General features: G+C 44.5%; 1 protein-coding gene across 2 annotated transcripts in view; it reads right to left on the reverse strand.

Annotated features, from left to right (window-relative positions):
• Nucleotides 1-412: 412 nt before the first annotated feature.
• Nucleotides 413-18926, reverse strand: part of GYG1 (glycogenin 1) — a 37447-nt gene continuing 18933 nt past the window's right edge. For both annotated transcript variants that reach the window (XM_082394397.1, XM_082394398.1), the window contains exons 5-7: nt 16951-17077; nt 3577-3796; nt 413-1276 (exon numbers count right to left, since the gene is read on the reverse strand). In XM_082394397.1, coding sequence (XP_082250523.1) covers nt 1103-1276; nt 3577-3796; nt 16951-17077 — 521 coding nt within the window. In that variant the 3' untranslated portion in view covers nt 413-1102. The remainder of the gene's footprint in view (nt 1277-3576; nt 3797-16950; nt 17078-18926) is intronic.

Below are 18926 nucleotides of genomic sequence, written 5' to 3' on the forward strand. Positions count from 1 at the left end.
GCTTTATACTTCTATCATTCTAAGCCATGGATAAAAATGCTCGAAGACATTGGGTCTGGTACTGATTGATTGTAACAGTCCTGAAAGATTGAGTATGTTTAGAGACTGACAATGAACCTATGATGATTTTAAGGTTACAATATTCTAAGATTTGAATACCCACTTCATACAGAACTGTGGGTGACAGATTAATTTGATCTCCCTTTCCTCCATCTATTAGATCCATCACCATCACTGGAGAACACTAGATGCAGATATCTCTTGATATCTAGAAACCAACTTTTAAAGCATATATTTCAGTGTCAAGTTTTACACTGGTTTTTAAAACACAAATTCTACAAATTATGAAAAATTCCCTAATACTTTTTTTTCAAGGGGAGTGGGTGCCCTTAATTGAATTAGACAACCAAGATATGTCAATAAATCTTTATTTTTCATACAAGGTGCCACTGTAGGTAACCATCACACTGCTGTTTTCAGATATACAGAACTGAACAAAAGCATTTTAGCATGCCGCCTTACTGTACATAGAAAACTGGTGAACATCTTCAGACACTAAGACTAGGAAATAAAATGGGTTAACACCATTTGTTGATATGCTTATGAATCACTCAGCAGTGTTATTATAGGTTGTCTTTACCTGAAAGCAGAATTACAATCACTCTGGCAGCCTCTGGGCGATTCTAAAATGCAGGTCTAGTGAAGGGTACAACAAGCAAGCAAGAGACAGGTACTGTGTCCCACTCTGAAGGGAGACTGGTTTGGAGCCTGGCTTGGCACATTTTAAGAGTTGATACAGCCATCTTAACAGCTTAAGATTTGAGTTTCCCTTACCACGTATGTTGGCAATCAGCATAATTGAGAATTTCTGGAATACAAGCTGAGGGTTAAAAAGCAGAACTGTCGTTCATATAACAGATTTGCTACTTAACTTTTGCCCAGTTCTCACCAGTTGTCCTGCAAAACCCTCCACCCACATCTGATGGATTTTAATGAAAGCCTCTAGCAACTGTAACAGACCTTTCTTAACCCAGCTCTAGATACTAAGTATCAGTAACAAGTGCCTGTGAAGTGGATGTGTCCACGGAAAAGGGCAGTGTTTCTACTGGAGGTAAGTGTCAAGCTTCCTCTTGATGTTGTCAAAGGAATCTGCTCCCATGTAATCAGCCTGGCCCTGTTCCCACCGCTCCTTCCGTTCTTCTGAGGATACAAAAGGCTGTGCCGTAGCCGGGATCTCCCCAAGGGACAGCTGTGATACGGCTCCTGAGACATTTTCCTAGAAAGGGGAGAATAATCAGAGACTCCTTTAGAGCTGAAAGACCATTTTAAAGAATGCAATAAACTGAAGAAGGTGAGAAGAACCAGGATGAATTATCATGCAAGGTAGCAAAAACTGAAAAGTATTACATGAAACAAAACGAGACACAGAAATACAAGGATCATGATATTTTTCCTAACAAAATGAAGACTTCTTGACTCGGTGAAAACATAGGGAGAACAAATTAATTGGGTAGGGTTAATGTTTAAGTTCTGCATACCTTTCTACAGAAGCCACAAGAGAAAGCCAGTGTATAGACCAAGTCTGAAAGCTGCAACAGTTCATTAGAAAGTGTAAGATGGATGGACAAGGGAACACAAGTCTCACGATAAGTTCTTGATCTGTGTGGGCTCAGAAAGGTTGAGAACTTAAACGAAATGGTACCTCAGAAGCTACACTTCAGAAAGAACCTAAGCAGAGAGCCGCACCACATACACAGCTGTCACATTATAGAAGCGAGGGCTAAACGGTTTGAGCCATACACCAAATTTATCTTCCTGTTCAAGCTTATTACCAAGTAGTATCTATTCCTGCAGCTTCTGTTAATTAGCTTAGTTTTGAGTAAGTCTTCATTTCCCATCTTCACCTTCCCTTGATTCATAACCCTCAGTCCTCGGGTTGTGGAAGGAACAAGGTAAATGTGCAGGAAATGGAGCAAACCTACTCTGCATTAAATTCGATTCTCATTACACACAGGTAGGCAGTTAACTTCGATAGTATCATAAAAGAACATCAAAGTTAGCCTTCAGAAAGCTCTCAGGTGTGATAGTACTGGAAATCTTAGAGAAAAAGGCAGGCAAATGAATACACACAGGTATTGTTTTTAACAGAGAAAATGGTAGAACAAAATGTTTGATTAGCTGTTTTTGTTGCTATATAGATGTGTAGGTATAAGTATATATGTACGTATTTAAATATCCTGGAATTCCAAGGTGTCTGGGTAGACTCCACGGGATGATACTAGAGCTGAGGCAACGTCAGGTCCTTCCCTCGAACTAGTCCTGCCTCTGCCTTCCGCGTGCCGCTGGAACGACACCAGGAGCCTCTTGCAGACTCCTCTGCTCACAGCGCTCCTCGTGAGGACAGCAGTCTCTCAGACCTGGGCGCGAGTCCCAGTTCTGCTGCTGACTAAGGGAAGGTACGTGACTGCTTTAAGCCTCAGTTAACTTTAATATATAAAAAGGGGATGTTAACAAAAATAATACTTACTTGACAGAGTGCTTATAAGGGTTAAATAAGAATAGACATCTTAAGCATTTACTATGTACCAGGCAATGTTCCAAGTACTGTATAAGTATTATTTCCTGGTCCATATAAAGCAATTAGTGTAAGAATGTAAGTGTTAGTTATTTTTCCCTTTCTCCTTTTTATATTTTGGCACAAGTGCTCATAAGTGAAATGGCTAAAATCTATACCATAGCAAAGAAAAGGCTCTCTTATAACCTTATAGTCTCTTGTAATTATAGCAAGGTAATTAACTGATCTGTTAAGACTTGATTATAATTTACCCATTCGGTTTTATTCTTTCTATCTTAATATGTAACATAAAAGTTTAATTTCTCATCCTCTTCCAAGTCTTCCAAAAGAACAAACCTCAGAGGAAGACCTTTAAAGTCAGAATTGTTACTGTAAATGTTAATGTCATCTTCCTCTTACAGAGAGATTTATTTTTCAAGATCCAGTATAACCAGAGGAGTAAAACATGGCAAATCAAAATAATCCTAGAAAAGTATTTGCTGTATGTTCATGTTATTGTGATTTTCACTTGGAATATATTCTTCTACACGGATGGCAAAAATAAAATAGGTATATTTAAATACTTGCAGTTTCTAAAACATGAAATGGGGCGTTCTTTGTTTTTGTAAACCACTATTTTTTTGGGAATAATCTTACAATCTTAGGACAATGGGCTAAGAATTTTATAGTTATAACATATGGGTATATATATATATATATATATATATATATATATATAATATCTATCTATCTATCTATCTATCTATCTATCTCTCTATCCATCTAAACCTCTAAAAACCTTTCCTGTGCTCCCAGGTCTAATGAAATTTGCCACAAAATCTACTTCTGCTCTAATCTTTGCTGGTAATATTTCTCCACTCTAAGATGGACATCGTTTTCTTTCCACAAAGTCTTACTTTATCTCTTTGTTCAAAATACCACTGAATATTCCATCTCTACTAGTATACCAAGTTTTAAAAAATACAGCATCAAATTACCTGAAGGAAAAAAACAGAACCTACCACGTGTACGTATGAGCGGGTGTCTTTGACAAGGCCAAACTGCTGAAGCAGAGGTAAAACGCTGGTAGTGAAGATGTCCCACCACAGGTTGAGAAACTCTGGATGAGTCACAGTGGGATCATGGGACTCACTTCTGACACTTTTTGTTTGAGGATCGTAAGTATAATTCCACGGTTTGATTCGTCCTAGGAAATGCACAACTTTGGCATTTGCACCAAATCTGCCAAGAGAGCACAAGTTGAGACGGTTAGTGCATTCTGAGCTCTGACAGTTCACCGTCCATCCTGCAGCGGTGGTTGGAAAAAAAAGCTGAGCTCACTGAAACAAGTTTAGACTTCTAAAATTATTCAATTATATGTTAAATATACACAAAATCCCAAAGTAGCAGTGGGTCAGCGCAACAACCCAACACTGATCCACCGTGGATACCAGAGGTACAGCCACTGGTTAAACCGTTTGATATTACCTAGTAAAACTGAAAATGCTCACACTCTACAACCCAGAAGGAAGCTCAGCTCCTAGGCACATACCCTACAGAAACTCTTACATGTGTGCAGCAGGAAACATAATCAAAATGTTCACAGCAGTAGCACCGTTTGAAATAGTCATAAACTGGAAACAACTGAAATGACTACACTTTAGATTACTGTTCAGCAAGCGTTCATGCCTTTTCCCAGTCTCTACAGGGGGAGTACACTTCCCTGCCTGACTGATATTTGCATGTTTGCATGACTTGCTTTCACCAATGAAATGTGGGCAGGGTGACAGTGTGCCTTAAAATAGCGTTGCTTGTTTCTGTTCAGCCTCCCTGAGAAGCTACAACTTCTGCCAGCGGAAGAATGTACCCTGGGTAGCCTGCTGGTTCCAGAAGAATGAGACAGTCACAACAGATGTGGATCAAACCTGTGGCCTAGCTCCAAACTCAGCTGAGATGATCAGAGCTGTCCCAGACTATTCAATAACATATGAGCAAGAAATACATGCTGATTGTTGAATGTCACTGAAATTTGATGGTTATCCATTCTGTTTTTGTTTTAAGGACAACTTCTGGTATATTCGTATCATAGAATACAATATAGCAGTGAAAATGAATGAACTGTAGCTACCCAGATCACATAGCAAAAGGATGACTTTTTAAAATATGTTGAAAAAAAGAAATTATACAAATACAAATTCAAATAGAAATACATACATATGAATCTACTTACATAAGGACAAAACAAAAAAAAAACTACTGTTTAAAGAGTAGAAAACTGTAATCAATGTAAATCTCATGATATTGGTTATCTTGGGAGGAAAGGGGAAGCTGTGATGGGAAAGATGAAAAGGGGCTTCAAAGATACTGGTTATGTTCCATTCCTGAACTTGGGTGGTGAAGGTGTTTTAAAAACTGAACATTTTTGTATATCCTCTTGTATATACACTATATTTCACTAAATACACAACACATTTTTTATATTATCTCATAATATAAAAAGAGTAAGACTTAAGAATGGTCCTGTTCTGGCTGGGAGGAAATCTATACATGTAAAATGAAATAATGGTAAAGGTGAATACAAGTGCCAAAAGGAAGATGGGAACAGTGAGTGCCCTAGGAATTCAGAAGCAAGGAGGTCACTGAAAGCTAAGGTCAGTGGGGCAGGAGGTGCTGAGATAGAGGATGTGACTGAGATAGAGGTAGAAGCAAGGAGGTCACTGAAAGCTAAGGTCAGTGGGGCAGGAGGTGCTGAGATAGAGGATGTGACTGAGATAGAGGTAGATAGAAGCAAGGAGGTCACTGAAAGCTAAGGTCAGTGGGGCAGGAGGTGCTGAGATAGAGGATGTGTAAAATTTGTCCAACAGATAGGAGCTGGGTAGCTGGTGCTAATACAGGGAATTGTAGGCAGGGGGATGCAGGTATCAGGTGAGCATGTGTGTACCAGACCGAGTGTCCTCCAATGAGAGCCAAAGAGGAAGCTTTGATAGGGAAAGGTAAAATGGGACAGATCCTTGGGTGTTGGGCTCAAGTGTCAGATTTTAAGTGGAGTTATCCTATAGGCAACCGAAATATTTGAGCATGACGTACAGATCAAAACAATGCAAACTCTATTCATGTAACTTTTCTTATCTCCTAAAGGTTTTTCTGTTTTTTGTTTTGTTTTTAATGTCACAGACCTGTTATATAGCTATCATTATCTGACAGTTTACTATGTTTGGGGCCCAAATTCTTTCAGTACACATTTGGGAATAATAGTTCTGCCAGGTAAATTTTACTAATGTGTTAAATGGAGGCTCCTAGAGGCTAAGTGAGTTGCCTAGAGCCATACGACTATTTAGTGGCAGAGATGGGATTCGGCACAGTTTTGCCCCTCTCTTAAACCTAAGCTGTTACCATCCTACCATGATGCTACTCCAAAACCATGCAAGAAAAAGAGAGCTTACTGTAAATTTCCTCCTAAGGATAACTATCCTCCAGTGCATTTCTTTTGAAGATGAAGTGGATACTTGATATCCCCAAGCTTACTCTCTATTTTATACACGTGGTATATTTTACATGCACACACATACGTGTGCACATATACACACAAGAACTCTCAGTGTTATCCTTAAAAGGATAAATCATAATGCTCAAATCTGTGCATAGAGAGGGCTGTCAATTAAATAAGCAACTGTTACGTGTAAGGCACTATGCTGTGGTCAGTGTGCAACCCTGAGAGGCTTTATCCAAACATGGAGATGAGGCATCTACATAAAAATAAGAAACGGTAGCACAAGCACGGCAACAAGTCGGGGCCAGCAGGGCAGTGCTGACATGAAGGGCTATGGACATTCCAAAGCAATTACTGCAGGTGGAGGTTTTCACAAGAGGCTTCAGACGAGGCTGAGAAAGATGAGCAGGATTAAGAGAAGGGCCTTCAACAAACGTTCCAACGGTGATGGGGGAACCCAGCCCAGAGACCTGATACCTGCGTGCTGGTGGGGCGGGGGGGGATGGGCGGGGACAACAGGCCCTGCCTCTTCCTAGTGGTACACGTAAGCCTAAAACCAGAACAGAGCACATGTGAAAGAGGAGGTGCCCCTTCCAGCTCCGCAGACACCCACTCCTCCTGCCCTGACTTCCCTGCCTGGAGCAATAACACTTGTTTGCGTCTCCTTTATTAACTGACCAGTAAGTCTCAACCCATGACCTGCCGAGCCTAATTTAAACGTCACACGCAGTCATTACGTGAGAGCCATGAGAGGTAGCAACACTAATTAAGATAAAACATGAACATAGCATGAACTTTATTCCCTTCCAGCCCACTCCCCTGACAGTTCACAACCGCTTAAGCAGTGGGCATCGGAACAGCTAACCTGTCTTGAGTACTCACATGTGCCAGGCACTGGTTAACATCTGCATGGTTTACCTCAGTTAATCTCCAGAAACAACTATGCGAGGAAACCCAGGCAGGAAGAAGTTAACTTGTCTAGGATCACGTGGCTGGTGAGTGGCAAGGCTGGGATTCCACCCAAGCAGGCTGGCTCCAGAGCCAAGGTTCTCGTCCACAACTAGGCTGTACTTGTGAGACACTCCCAGAATTATAAGGACATCATCTGAGAGTGTCATTTGTTACTCCACGGATTAACTCCCTGCCTACAGACGGTCAATATCAAAGTTGGAAATGAGCCCTGGAAACACCCCCAGTACAGTCAAGGACAGAGAAGCAGAAAGTAATTAATAGGAAAGAAAGCTACAAAGCAAACAACTTAGCACTGTCTGAAGACTGTTCTCAGAGGGATACCGTTTGCACAAAGTTTAGGGGGGAAGGGGGGAAACAAGAGCAAGAAACAGGTGGTGGTGCATCTTAGGACCCACAATTGGACTGTGCTGGGCAGTGCCTAAGGGCCTTCCCAGAGTGAATGCAGAGGAAGGGCACACGGTCCAATCCACAGTAGAATGCCACCGCAAAGCGGCCAACACGCCCGCACCGCAAGACGGCCCGGTCTCTGCGGGAGGCAGTACCGCACACCTCAGCCTCTGGCTCTGTCTGTGCCCCGAGGTGGCTCAGGGGCCTCTGCCACCTCCCTGGGTACTGGCCTCGTGCCGGGCGGATTCCTCCCCACGTGGCCCGTGGCCTTCTCCTTGCATGTCAACAGGAACACCACTGCGGACGGTCCACACCCTGCATTTCCCTGTGGCTCAGGCCTGGGCTCTACCTTCATGAATCCATGATGCCTAAGTACTTCTTTAATGCTAAATCACTGTCACCTTCTGTGGCCAGGGGAAGGACCCCCTTTCTCAAAATTACCTTCTTTACCTATTCCACCCTAACAATGTGAAAAATTCTATCAATTGGATAGTCCTTTCATCGACCGAGCAGTCTTGGTTTTAAGAAAGTTCTTTTTTTTTTTTTTTTTTTAACATCTTTATTGGAGTGTAATTGCTTTACAATGGTGTGTTAGTTTCTGCTTTATAACAAAGTGAATCAGTTATACATATACATATGTTCCCATATCTCCTCCCTCTTGCGTCTCCCTCCCTCCCACCCTCCCTCTCCCACCCCTCTAGGTGGTCACAGAGCACCAAGCTGATCTCCCTGTGCTATGCGGCTGCTTCCCACTAGCTATTTTACATTTGGTAGTGTATATATGTCCACGCCACTCTCTCACTTTGTCCCAGCTTACCCTTCCCCCTCCCCGTGTCCTCAAGTCCATTCTCTAGTAGGTCTGTGTCTTTATTCCCGTCCTGCCCCTAGGTTCTTCATGACCTTTTTTTTCTTTTTTTTCTTAGATTCCATATATATGTGTTAGCATAAGTCTGTTAGAGGTAGAAACTGAGGTCTCAAAGGGTTCTAAATGTGGGTAGAACTGCCCTTTCTGCTCAAAGGCGAGGAATTCCTTGGGTGCCAGTAAGATGGGGGGAGGGTGGGGAGGGTTAAGAGGTCAGCAGAACTGTGGCAGGCTGCACGATGTGATGTCCCTTCCCGACAGCTCCCCAAATCCCAGCAACAAAACAAATCGCAAAATGCACAGAGTGAGAGGTTTCTCGAGAAAATGACTGGGGCCAGGGTACTGAGGGGCAGACCAGGAAGAGCTCGAGGATTCAGGAGGCTGACGGCAGAGAGGTGCACGAGGGAGGGAGTCAGGAAGATGCTGGGGGCTTACAGGCATCAAGCAGAGGCTTCAGATGTCACGGGTTCAGGCTACGGTCAGCCCTATTTCTGCAGAGTAAGGAACAGGAACCTGTTTTTTAGGTACTGAGGCGTTACCTGAACCTAAGTGCCATCGACCTGACAGACCTGCGGGAATGAACAGGGGTGGGAGAAAAACAAGTTTCAGAGCAAGGACGCTTTATGAGAAGAGCAGGCCTGGTGAGTCACTGCATGTGAAGGTTTTGGTCAGCCCAAGGGCCCTTTGAGGCTGGGAAGAAAGGCAGCTGCTGAGTGGGAACCATGGAGCTCAGACAGAAAGGTAGGAGGAACTGAAGACAGACTCGGCAGCTGTGCAAAAGGCAGACACCCAGTAGGGCGCCCCTGGTGATCGCCTAAGACTGCCCTGGGCTCCATACCAGGGGCAGCCTTATTAGGCCTAACAACACTGGCCGCCACGTATGAAGGTTTATGAGTTACACAGTTTATCTAACTACGCTGTCACTATACAAACAGAATGGTGTTTATTTACACAACAAAGTAGCCTGAACATCCTGCTCCATTAGCTTTCATAATAAAACACTTTGTTTGCCAAAAAGATGAGCAAAAGGTCTTAGTTTTTCCATCTAGAGTTTCCATTAACCTAGATATGGATTTCATGTAATTATTTTTGTCACAATCATGTTCCCTGAGGGATGTTTTTTAAAATCATTTTCTATCACTTCAATCAATTTATTTTTTAGTCATTTATGAAAAATACAAAATAACCATGTCAAAATGAAATAAGTAAGAGCACAGGTCATAAGTAAAAGGGAAAATTACTTCTTGCTTAAAAGAATAATTTAGCCTAAATGCAAACCGGGGGTGGGGCTGTTTCTCAGAGAAGGGTAACCCAGGATATGACTCTGGTGGTATCTCTCTCTCTCATCAAAGGCACGACAGTCAGAACTTATGTCACCTTTTTAGTCAAAAGCAAAGCGGCCGATGAACAAGAAGGGGAAACGCTGACGTCAGAAGATTAAGTTCGACTGACCTCAACTCTCAGCAAGGATAACCGGAAGATTCACTGACTCACTGCCTGATTTATCCACCAAATTTTACCAGCCAGGAAAAAAGAAGTCGGGTACATATCACAATTGTCTCTAAATTACTAAGAGCCATTCATTCTGACCGACTAATGGGGATTTGTCTCAGCTTGCATACATCTCTTAAAATAAGTGCTCTAATTTTAACTTGATAGAATCTCAAAAGTGACGTCCAGATCACAAGACATAGTTTGAACCCAAGCCAGCAATAATAGTGCTTATGTTAGCCGTTAAAATAATCCTTGTGACCTGGTGTTACCAAAAGATCAGATAGAATTTTCATGACTAGTTTACCAGTTGAGAAATGCAGCCGGTAACGTGTGGATGAGACTACAGAACCGGTCAGAGCAGAAAAGGAACTAATCCACAACAGTGCACACAGGATTAATTTTAGTTCTCACGAAGCTCTCTGTGTGCAATGTTCAATCAGGTACCAAGGAAGAGAGATGCAGCACTGCTGGTGCGACCCTTCCCTGGGAAACATGGCAGCCATGCCAAACATCCTCTGCCCATTTCAGTGACTCATGTTCTCTGATCCGCGGCCACTCACTCTCGTACCTTCTCAGGCTCCCTTTTATACACGAACCTTTCCCCACAGCCAATCAGCCACCTCTCCTCTCTCACCAAAAAATTCCTCTTCTTACCCACTCACAGTCTAAATCAAGAGTCATAAACCCAAGTGCTCAAGGGGTGGGCTGGTCATGCAGAGAGTGGACCTGGTGAGGGGGGTCCCTGGGGCAAGTGCTTTTCCTATCAGCAGAAGACAGCTGCTACCTAGCAGCAAACAACGGTGGCCTCCAGGGACCCACCTGGTTTTTCCCTGCCTTTCAAGCTAAATAACCCTCCCAACTGTGTCCTGGAAATCACAAAAACAACAGTACTCAAACCCAGACTTTAATAACCTCAACTTGGACCTAGTCAACTATGCCAACCTACCAGGTTGGCCTCTGGTCACAGAGTAGCAGGGAAAGCCTCATGATGCCAGGCCACTAGGGAGACTTTCCCAGGGGTGGTGTGTCGTCCTTAGTCTCTCCGGGCTGACTGCTCGCTCATTCATTCACTCATTCATTCAACCAAAAAAATACAGCCACCTACCTGCCTCTGTGCCCACACAACCAACCTAGCTCTTACCTGAAGCCAGCCTCTCCACTTGTGCACTAGGACGCATCCCCTTTCACCTAGTCGAGGACGTCACTCAGCAAGTCTCCCTCCAGATTTCTGCATTACTAGTGCTCTCCCCCTCCCTCCTTGATCATTCCCATCAATACAACAAACATGCTGTAACTTCTCCCATCTTTAAATAACCACCCCCTCTCTTGATCCTACACCCCCATCCAGCTACCAACCCACTTCCCTTCTCCCTTTTAAAGAAAATGCTTCAGAAGAGTTCCAATTCTCCATTCTCTTGGACCTGCTGCAATCAGGCTTTGTCCTCCACCGCTCCACCAGGAATGCCCCTGCCCAAGTCACCGCTGACCTCCACATTCTAGGTCCAGGGCCACCTCTCAGCTGTCCTCTTACCTGACCTATCACAGCATCTGACACAGAGGGATCACTTCCCCTTCCTGAAACGTTTTCTTGCTTGGCTTGTGCAACACCTCACTTTGCTGGGTTTCCTCCTGCCTTGCTGTTCTCGGTCTCTTGTTCCTGTTGCTCCACATTTCCCTGTCGCAGGGCCCAGTCTCCAGGACTCTTTTCTATCATAACCACTCTCTTGGTTATATCATCTTGTCTCCCGGCTATAAATATCACTTATATGCTGACACTTCCATAGCTAAGTCTCACCCAGTCTCTCTCCTGAACTCCCAACTCCTGTAGCTACTTACCTCTTCCACATTTTCACCAGGATGTTTAATACGCACCTCAAACTTAATACACCTGATACATCTCTGGTCGGCCCCTGCCCCTGCGAACCTGCTTTGCTCACAATCTTCCCCATCTCAGGAAACGGCAGCTCCTTTATTCCACCCGCTTAGGTCCCATACTTGTAACAATCATCTTTGACATTCTTCTCCCACATCCCACCAAAGGTCTGACTTTTCAAAAGAGCTTGGAAATCTGCATTTCATGTGAAATTGCCTCATTTTTAAGCATAAACAACTGAGAAAATAAAGAAAGAAAACTATGCAAGGAAAATGAAATATATCTGTGGGACAAATAGAGTCTGCGGCCCACCAGCTTGAGACCTCTGTGGAGGGTGCGTCTTCCACTCAATCCCCACGCCTTTTCCCCTCCCACGAACTCCCTCTCCTGCTGAGATGGCATTTCTCAACCCGACTCCTGCCCATGAGATGTCACTCCTCATGCCCTCTGTGCCTATTGTCAGACCAGCCTCTGAAGGCTGGGATGGCTCTGACGTGGACGCTTCCCCCTTCGTGATGAGGACCCAGGTCGGGAAGCAGAATAGGCAGCATCAGTAAGATCTGAGGACAGGTGATCTGATACATGCTTAGAGGTGAAGTCACAATGAACCGATGGCCATGCTGAGAAATGGGGCGCCTGGGGCCTGACAAGCATCACTAACACCCAGAAAGAGGAAGAAGACATCCGTGAAACCACAGACTTGATTCTTCAACACTCAAACCATGATGGGATGCAATCAACCTGCATTTGCCAGGCTGATTAGACTACAACGTCCTCGTTCATTTTTGTGGTCCTCAGTGAGCAGAGATGTGAGGCACCCTCTACATGCTTCAGGTTGAATGAACAGTGGCTGGACCAACAAATGGCTGAAAAAATAAAAGCTACACAAACTACAACTCCTCAGGCCTTTAGGTGAAGACGTAGGAGTGTGAAAAGAAATGAACACAGAAAATGTATGGCTTCAATGACAATAGTCCCAAAGAGAGATTAAGCCAAGGGTGTCTCAGGGATCAAGGAAAAACAATCAAATCAGAAATACACAAGAACAACAGAAATTAGGACACTAAAGGTTCAATTTCGCTTTTGGAAAATATTGATTTTAAAGAGGTTTGATAAGGTCTAGTGAATAAGCCACATTCCTGGGAAAGAAATAATAGATATGAATATCCTCAGGAACGTTTAAAGCAGTAAACAAATGGAAAAAATATATTTTGGGTTTCTAGATCTAGTGTCTGAGATTCTACCAAGCCAGGTCTCAGATCATATTTAAACTCAAGTAAAAGAGTAGGTTAAAATATTTATTTGGAAATTATTTGGTAAATCAAGCTTTGTAGTCAATCAATTTGACCAATTAATTTGTATGGCCGTTCGAGGCAATACCAGAGAATTCTTTACCTTTGCTTTAGGCCCATTTATATAGCATGATATGACATAAACAGCTTTTAGTCAGTGGATTTAACAGAAAGTAAAAATGGAACTAAATGGCTGATTTCAAAAAGACTAATGAGATTCTGCCTAACATTATGCACAAGCCAAATTCTATGCTACATGGATAAAACAGGCCCTCCAGATGGAGAAAACATAAAGAAATGAATATTAACTAAGAAGCTGCTATTTCCCAAACATTATGCTAGGCACTTTCAGAAATATTACTTCATTAACAAATGCATTTATGAGCTTGTTTCTCAACGCATATATTACTAACTAACTGAAAAGTTACTAAGCCAAGCATTTTAGTTCTCAAATTAGGCTGTGTTCAACAGGATCTTCTATTACAGAAAATATTACTAATTTTGTTTTTCAGAAGCTATGTTTGAGTATCCACTCAAAGTGCTAAAACTAATAAGTGTGTTTTCCTTTGTGTTTTGTTCTGTCCAAGTGGTATGTAGAGAAAGGCTTTAGATATGCTATGTCCGTGGCTCCAATTCATGTTAAATTTGATTCATGTCAGGCCATCCTTTAGCAGAAACTTCAGGTAACAGCAAGAGGCTACGCCGGTCTAAGATATCCAAGGAGCTAAGATTCTGGGGCATCTAAATACTGTCCTGGTGATCTCATGGCACATGGCTGCTAGAAGTTGGTGAGGCAAATTCTCGACTCCTTCCGCGAAGCCTCTAAACCACTCCTTGGTCTCGTTCTACCTGCCACCACCTGTGCTATCCTGGGGGAGGCCAGCACACCACAGAGCCACTCGGTCCTGGAGGCCGCCAAGGTTACCCTGAGCCCCACAGTGGGACTGTGAATTCACGCTGAGGTCCCAGCAGTGCACAGGGCTCTTGGTTGAGTAGCCATGGCAGCCCAAATGTTCATGACCGTCTACTTCAGCTTAAAATTTTTGGTTAACTTGAATTTTATGTTAACTCGAAACAAAAAAGAAATGTAACTGTCTGCCTTTTCAGCCCTTCCCAATTGTAGAAGAAATGTAAGGAAAAATGTCTCTGGAGACAGATATCTGCAAGAAAAACAAAAGGATTCTCTGGCAAAGGGAAGGGAAAACGAGTTCTGTGATCTCGTTTCCATATTCCTAAATAGGCAGCAATGGGGTGAGGCCAAGGCATGGCTTTGAGAAGCTTCATCACCAAACTGTAAGAGCTGACACCCCCCAGGGCGAGCTGCACAGAGGCAGCATTAACTCCCGTCAGGCCACACGCCAGCTGACGTGTAGCTAATGCTGGAGCTGCTCCTGACCTCCCAGTGCGTCATCTCCACTACGGTTACATGGCAGTACACCAAGCAGATTGCCAAAATGCGCACTCATTTCTTGAGCCAGGAAGAAGAAACCATCCTAACCATTTCGCTGGGAAATTCACTTAGAGGATATAGAAACTGGGTTCCTGAGAGAGGGGGGCCGAGGTTCCAGCAAATAAGTCTGTCTTGCCCCCAAATAACTTAACTCTGCTCCACCTGCTTCTTGCTCTCTGTCAAAATAAAATAAAGGCAAGCAGGGTCTGTGCAAACCAGGCTATCACTAAAGGGACAATATGTTCAACTTCGGTAGTAAGGTGAAAATCAGAGGGAGTCCCAATGAGCCATAGAGGAAATGGGGCCACATTACATGAAAGACACGAATCTTTAAACTCTATGTCAACGCTGTTTGGGAACTGAGCCCAACAGGGAGGATGTCAGATTCACGTCTCCCCAACAGAGTCGTCTCAGCACACAAGCTCGCCGGGCAGACTGGAGTGGAATGAGGGGTAGAAATGCTCACACCACTAATGAGTCTACCTCCTTTGCACGTTCACCTTTTTGCTTGCTCAGCTGAATCTAGTCAATTAAATTAAGCAACTGCCCTCTTATAGACTAATTCAGTTCTAGAAGGTCAAGCTACCACGGTCTGCAGGAAGGCTGTTCAAACTGGCAGGGTTAGTTATGAGGCAATAAGGATCATAAAGAATTTCAGGCCCATAGAGACTAGTATACTTAGTGAAGTAAGTCAGACAGAGAAAAACAAATACTCTATGTTATCACCCATATGTGGACTCTAAAAAAATAATACAAATGAATCTATATCCAAAAGAGAAACAGACTCACAGACACAGAAAACAAACTTATGGCTACCAAAGGGGAAAGGGGAGGTGGAGGGACAAATAGGAATTTAGGATTAACAGATACAAACTACTACACATCAAAAAGATTAGCAACAAGGATATAGTGTATAGCACAGGGGATTATACTCACTATCTTGTAATAACCTATATTGGAGTATAATCTGAAAAAAAAGTAACTGAATCACTCTGCTGTACACCTGAAACTGAAAAAAAAAGAAAAAAAGAGTCAGGCCACACTTCCAAGCAAGACAGGCTTGTACTTTAAAAGGCTGAGGACCAGAGGAGAAAATAATGCTTCTCCTATTCCATCCCCTGATAGTGAATCCCGTTCTGCTTGCTTTACACAGACCACAGCTGGTATGTTTGAGAGTTTGCCTGTTTTGTTCTGGAAAGGGAAGAGAATCAAGAGGCTGTAACATGTCAGAGACATATGCCAAGACAACAGGGAGGGAGGAAAGAATACAAGATACTTGTCCTCTTTATCTGGGGGATGTTGACAGAGTCTGCCCACAAAAGAACTGAAAAGGAAACATTTCTGCCACAAAAAGCCAGGCATGCTCGTTAACGGTGGGGCAAGGCTTCTGGAGAGGACTTTGGATAATGAAATAAGAGGAGTGAGAGGCCCTTTGTTTTCTGCTCACTCGGCCGTGTGCCCATGCGGGATGGAGATCAGAGAGCCCAGCCCAACACAGCGAACAGCGTCGCTGCTCACGGCTGTCTCTCAGGATCCATCTGACAGCTTGGCCTCCGCTCACGAAACCTGAATCATCTTCTTGGTTCCACACAAATGAGTCAGAGGCTAAAGGACAGGGCCCAGGCCCTCACAGTGAGACAAGCGCTGTTACTAGGCTCTATCAGTTGCTGAATTAGAAATGCACCAGGAACGGTGCAAAATAAGCATGCTGCCAAAACCCAACATACATCCACCGAGCATTTTATGCGTTTGAACTCACTCCATCCTGACAGCCCGACGAGGAAGGGACTATTTCCCGCCTCATTTTGCATACCAGCAGACCTGAGGCCCAGAGCCTAAGCCACACGGTAGGGAAATGGTAGAGTGAGGACACGTGCCTTGCCTCTCTGGCTGAGGGATCACTCGTATTGCTAGACCACCTCCCAAACACAGAGGACCCATCACTTGCTACCTACTAAGGGTAGGCCAGGCTCTCTTCTTACCTCTTCACATGAATGCCTCACAATAACCTCTGGAGGACACTGAGGCAGAGGGTTCAGCGACAAGCCCAATGTCCACTACCCTGCAAGTTCAGTAACTAGTGAGCACCCAGGAAGTGGCTTCTTCAGGATGTCAAGTGAGGCAGCCCAGCTCCACAGGCCCTGCTACTGACCTTGACACCACACTGCTGCTAGCATCTTGTGTCATCCGCACCACAACCACGGAGGGAGCTGATCACACCCTCCTCTTACAGAGCTGAGGCTCAGCAGGTGGCATGAGGCAGAGGCTGAATTTGTCCCCAGTCAGTGTTCTTGATCACGACACACAGATGATTCATCAGAGGGCCAGGCCCCCCAGGAACCGAGGGGAACCTTGTCCCACAGGCAGCTAAGTGCCCTCTGGGTTACTCCGAACATAAAATGATGAATAACATCACGGCCTCTTCCCATTACAGTCAAGTTTCTTACAAGAGAAAAGACTTCCCCCAAAGCCTTCACCTGTTATTGCCCAAAGAATGACGAGGCACCCCAAAAATCTTAAAACCCCAGCCCCCTGCCCTCACCGCCCCCCAAGACAGTTAAACCCTTTGCACTTACGCTTTAAATGCTGGGAGGTAGGAGTATATAGAAACGCTGCTTAGGTTATAAATAAATGGCAGGTGTTTTCTGATATCTGCTGTTGCCCAGCTGCTAAAAAACGTGTTCAGTAAACCCTGGTCCCCACCTGGAAGAAAAAAATGCATTACAGGCACAGACTTCAAGGACAGGTCAACAATTTTATAGGAATATATAACTGGACCTTTACAAACAGGTACTAATTCCTTTTTTTTTGGCCACGCCACACGACTTGTGGGATTTTAGTTCCCTGACCAGGGACTGAACTGGGCCCTCAGCAGTGAGAACACGGACTCCTAACCACTGGACCACCAGAGAATTCCCACTAATTCTATTTTTAAAATAATAAATTCCATGTTAGACCTCCTAAGGATATTTTAGCGGGTGGCCATTTCCCTAAGTTAATTCATTAATTGAACAAATACTGATTGAGCAGCTACTACGTGCCAGACACGGCACCAGGCACTGGACAGTCAACCGTGACAGCGACACGGTCATCATGTCTATGACGGTCTGGGTGGAGTGGGGGTGGCAGGCACTGCTATCAGCGAATCCAGTCAACAACACCATCGCAAACGGGGATGAGGGCAGTGAAGGAAAGTACCGGCTGCTACGAGGCACGTGCAAGTGGCCTGAGGCCAGGTCTGATGGGCCGGGAAGGCTTCCACAAGGAAGCTGTATTTAGGCTGAGATCTGAGGGGGGCACAGGAGGGCTTGACAAATGCAGGTGGAGAGAAGGAGGGCAGACGGTGCTCCAGGCAGAACACAGCACCACACACCTGAGGTGGGCAGAACATGCAGCTACAGAAGGAAGACCTGGAAGGCGGCCTGGGTAAGTGGACTGCAGAGCGGGGCGGGGGTCGCCTGGCACCAGGCGAGTCTCTGAGAGGCAGGCACCGACTAGACCACACTGGCTCAGATTTCACACTTCATCCCCAGTTAAAGACTGTAGACTTTATGTTAAGAGCGATGGGACAGAAAAAGAAGTCAAAAGCCAAAGAGGGCCAACTGGGATAACTCAGTTTGGGATACACTCTGGAATTGTTTCTGGAGCCCCCAGCGTCGATGGAAGGCTGATGGACGGCAGGCCACGTCACCCCGGCACACCCTCCGGCTGCCGACCATGCCTCCGGGCAAGTGGAGGTCGGTCCTCACTGGGCCAGGGTCAGGGTCGGCCACTACCACACTGCACAGTGCTTGCTCAGACCTGGGGGAAAGTGAGGACCATGGCCATTCATTCCAAAGAAGTAAAAACAATAAAAATCTAAACAGCTAAGTATCTGACCTAAATCATAAATATACAAGTAACCAAACAGTCACTAAGCCACCTCAAAACACATTCCCCCATGTAGCCCACGTGCTTCCCGTCTTTGGCTTACAAGATTTCAGGAAACACGCACAGAACCAGTCTCCCGTGCAGCGGAACAACAACTCGGGATTGCGGGTGTGTGTACATGTGTGTACATGTGTGTACATGTGTGTACATGTGTGTAGGGGGGTGGGTGACAGGCAAGGAGAATCCTGCTCTTTCAAACTATGAGGCTGGTATAACTGCACAGTTACTTCCCTCCTTGGTCTGCTCCGCCCTGAGACCGAGTTTCCTTTCTAAACATACAGCAGGTCCAACTGGCTGTCATTATTATTTGGTTTTTCTTGGTTTTGAAAGAGACTTTAAAAATCTGGAGAGGTATTTAGTGTTTGGAACTAAGCAGTAAGATTGGGGCATTAGGTTTAAAGTCCAAATGTGCCTTACCTATCCTCTGTGTAGCCCATCCTTTCCAAATACCCTCGATCAACTCTATGGATCAAAGGCATTCACTGAACAAATGTCCATGGGGTGACCCTTCTGTAAAAGGAGGCTCTGACAGGTCCACATTCCTCAAGGGACAAAGAGCTCAACAGAGGATCAAGGTTTCACCCTTGAAAATTCTGAAGGACAATAAAGATGGCATCAGGAT

This window comes from Balaenoptera borealis, assembly GCF_965194805.1.
Source record: "Balaenoptera borealis genome assembly, chromosome: 5".
Taxonomy (NCBI): Eukaryota; Metazoa; Chordata; class Mammalia; order Artiodactyla; family Balaenopteridae; genus Balaenoptera; species Balaenoptera borealis.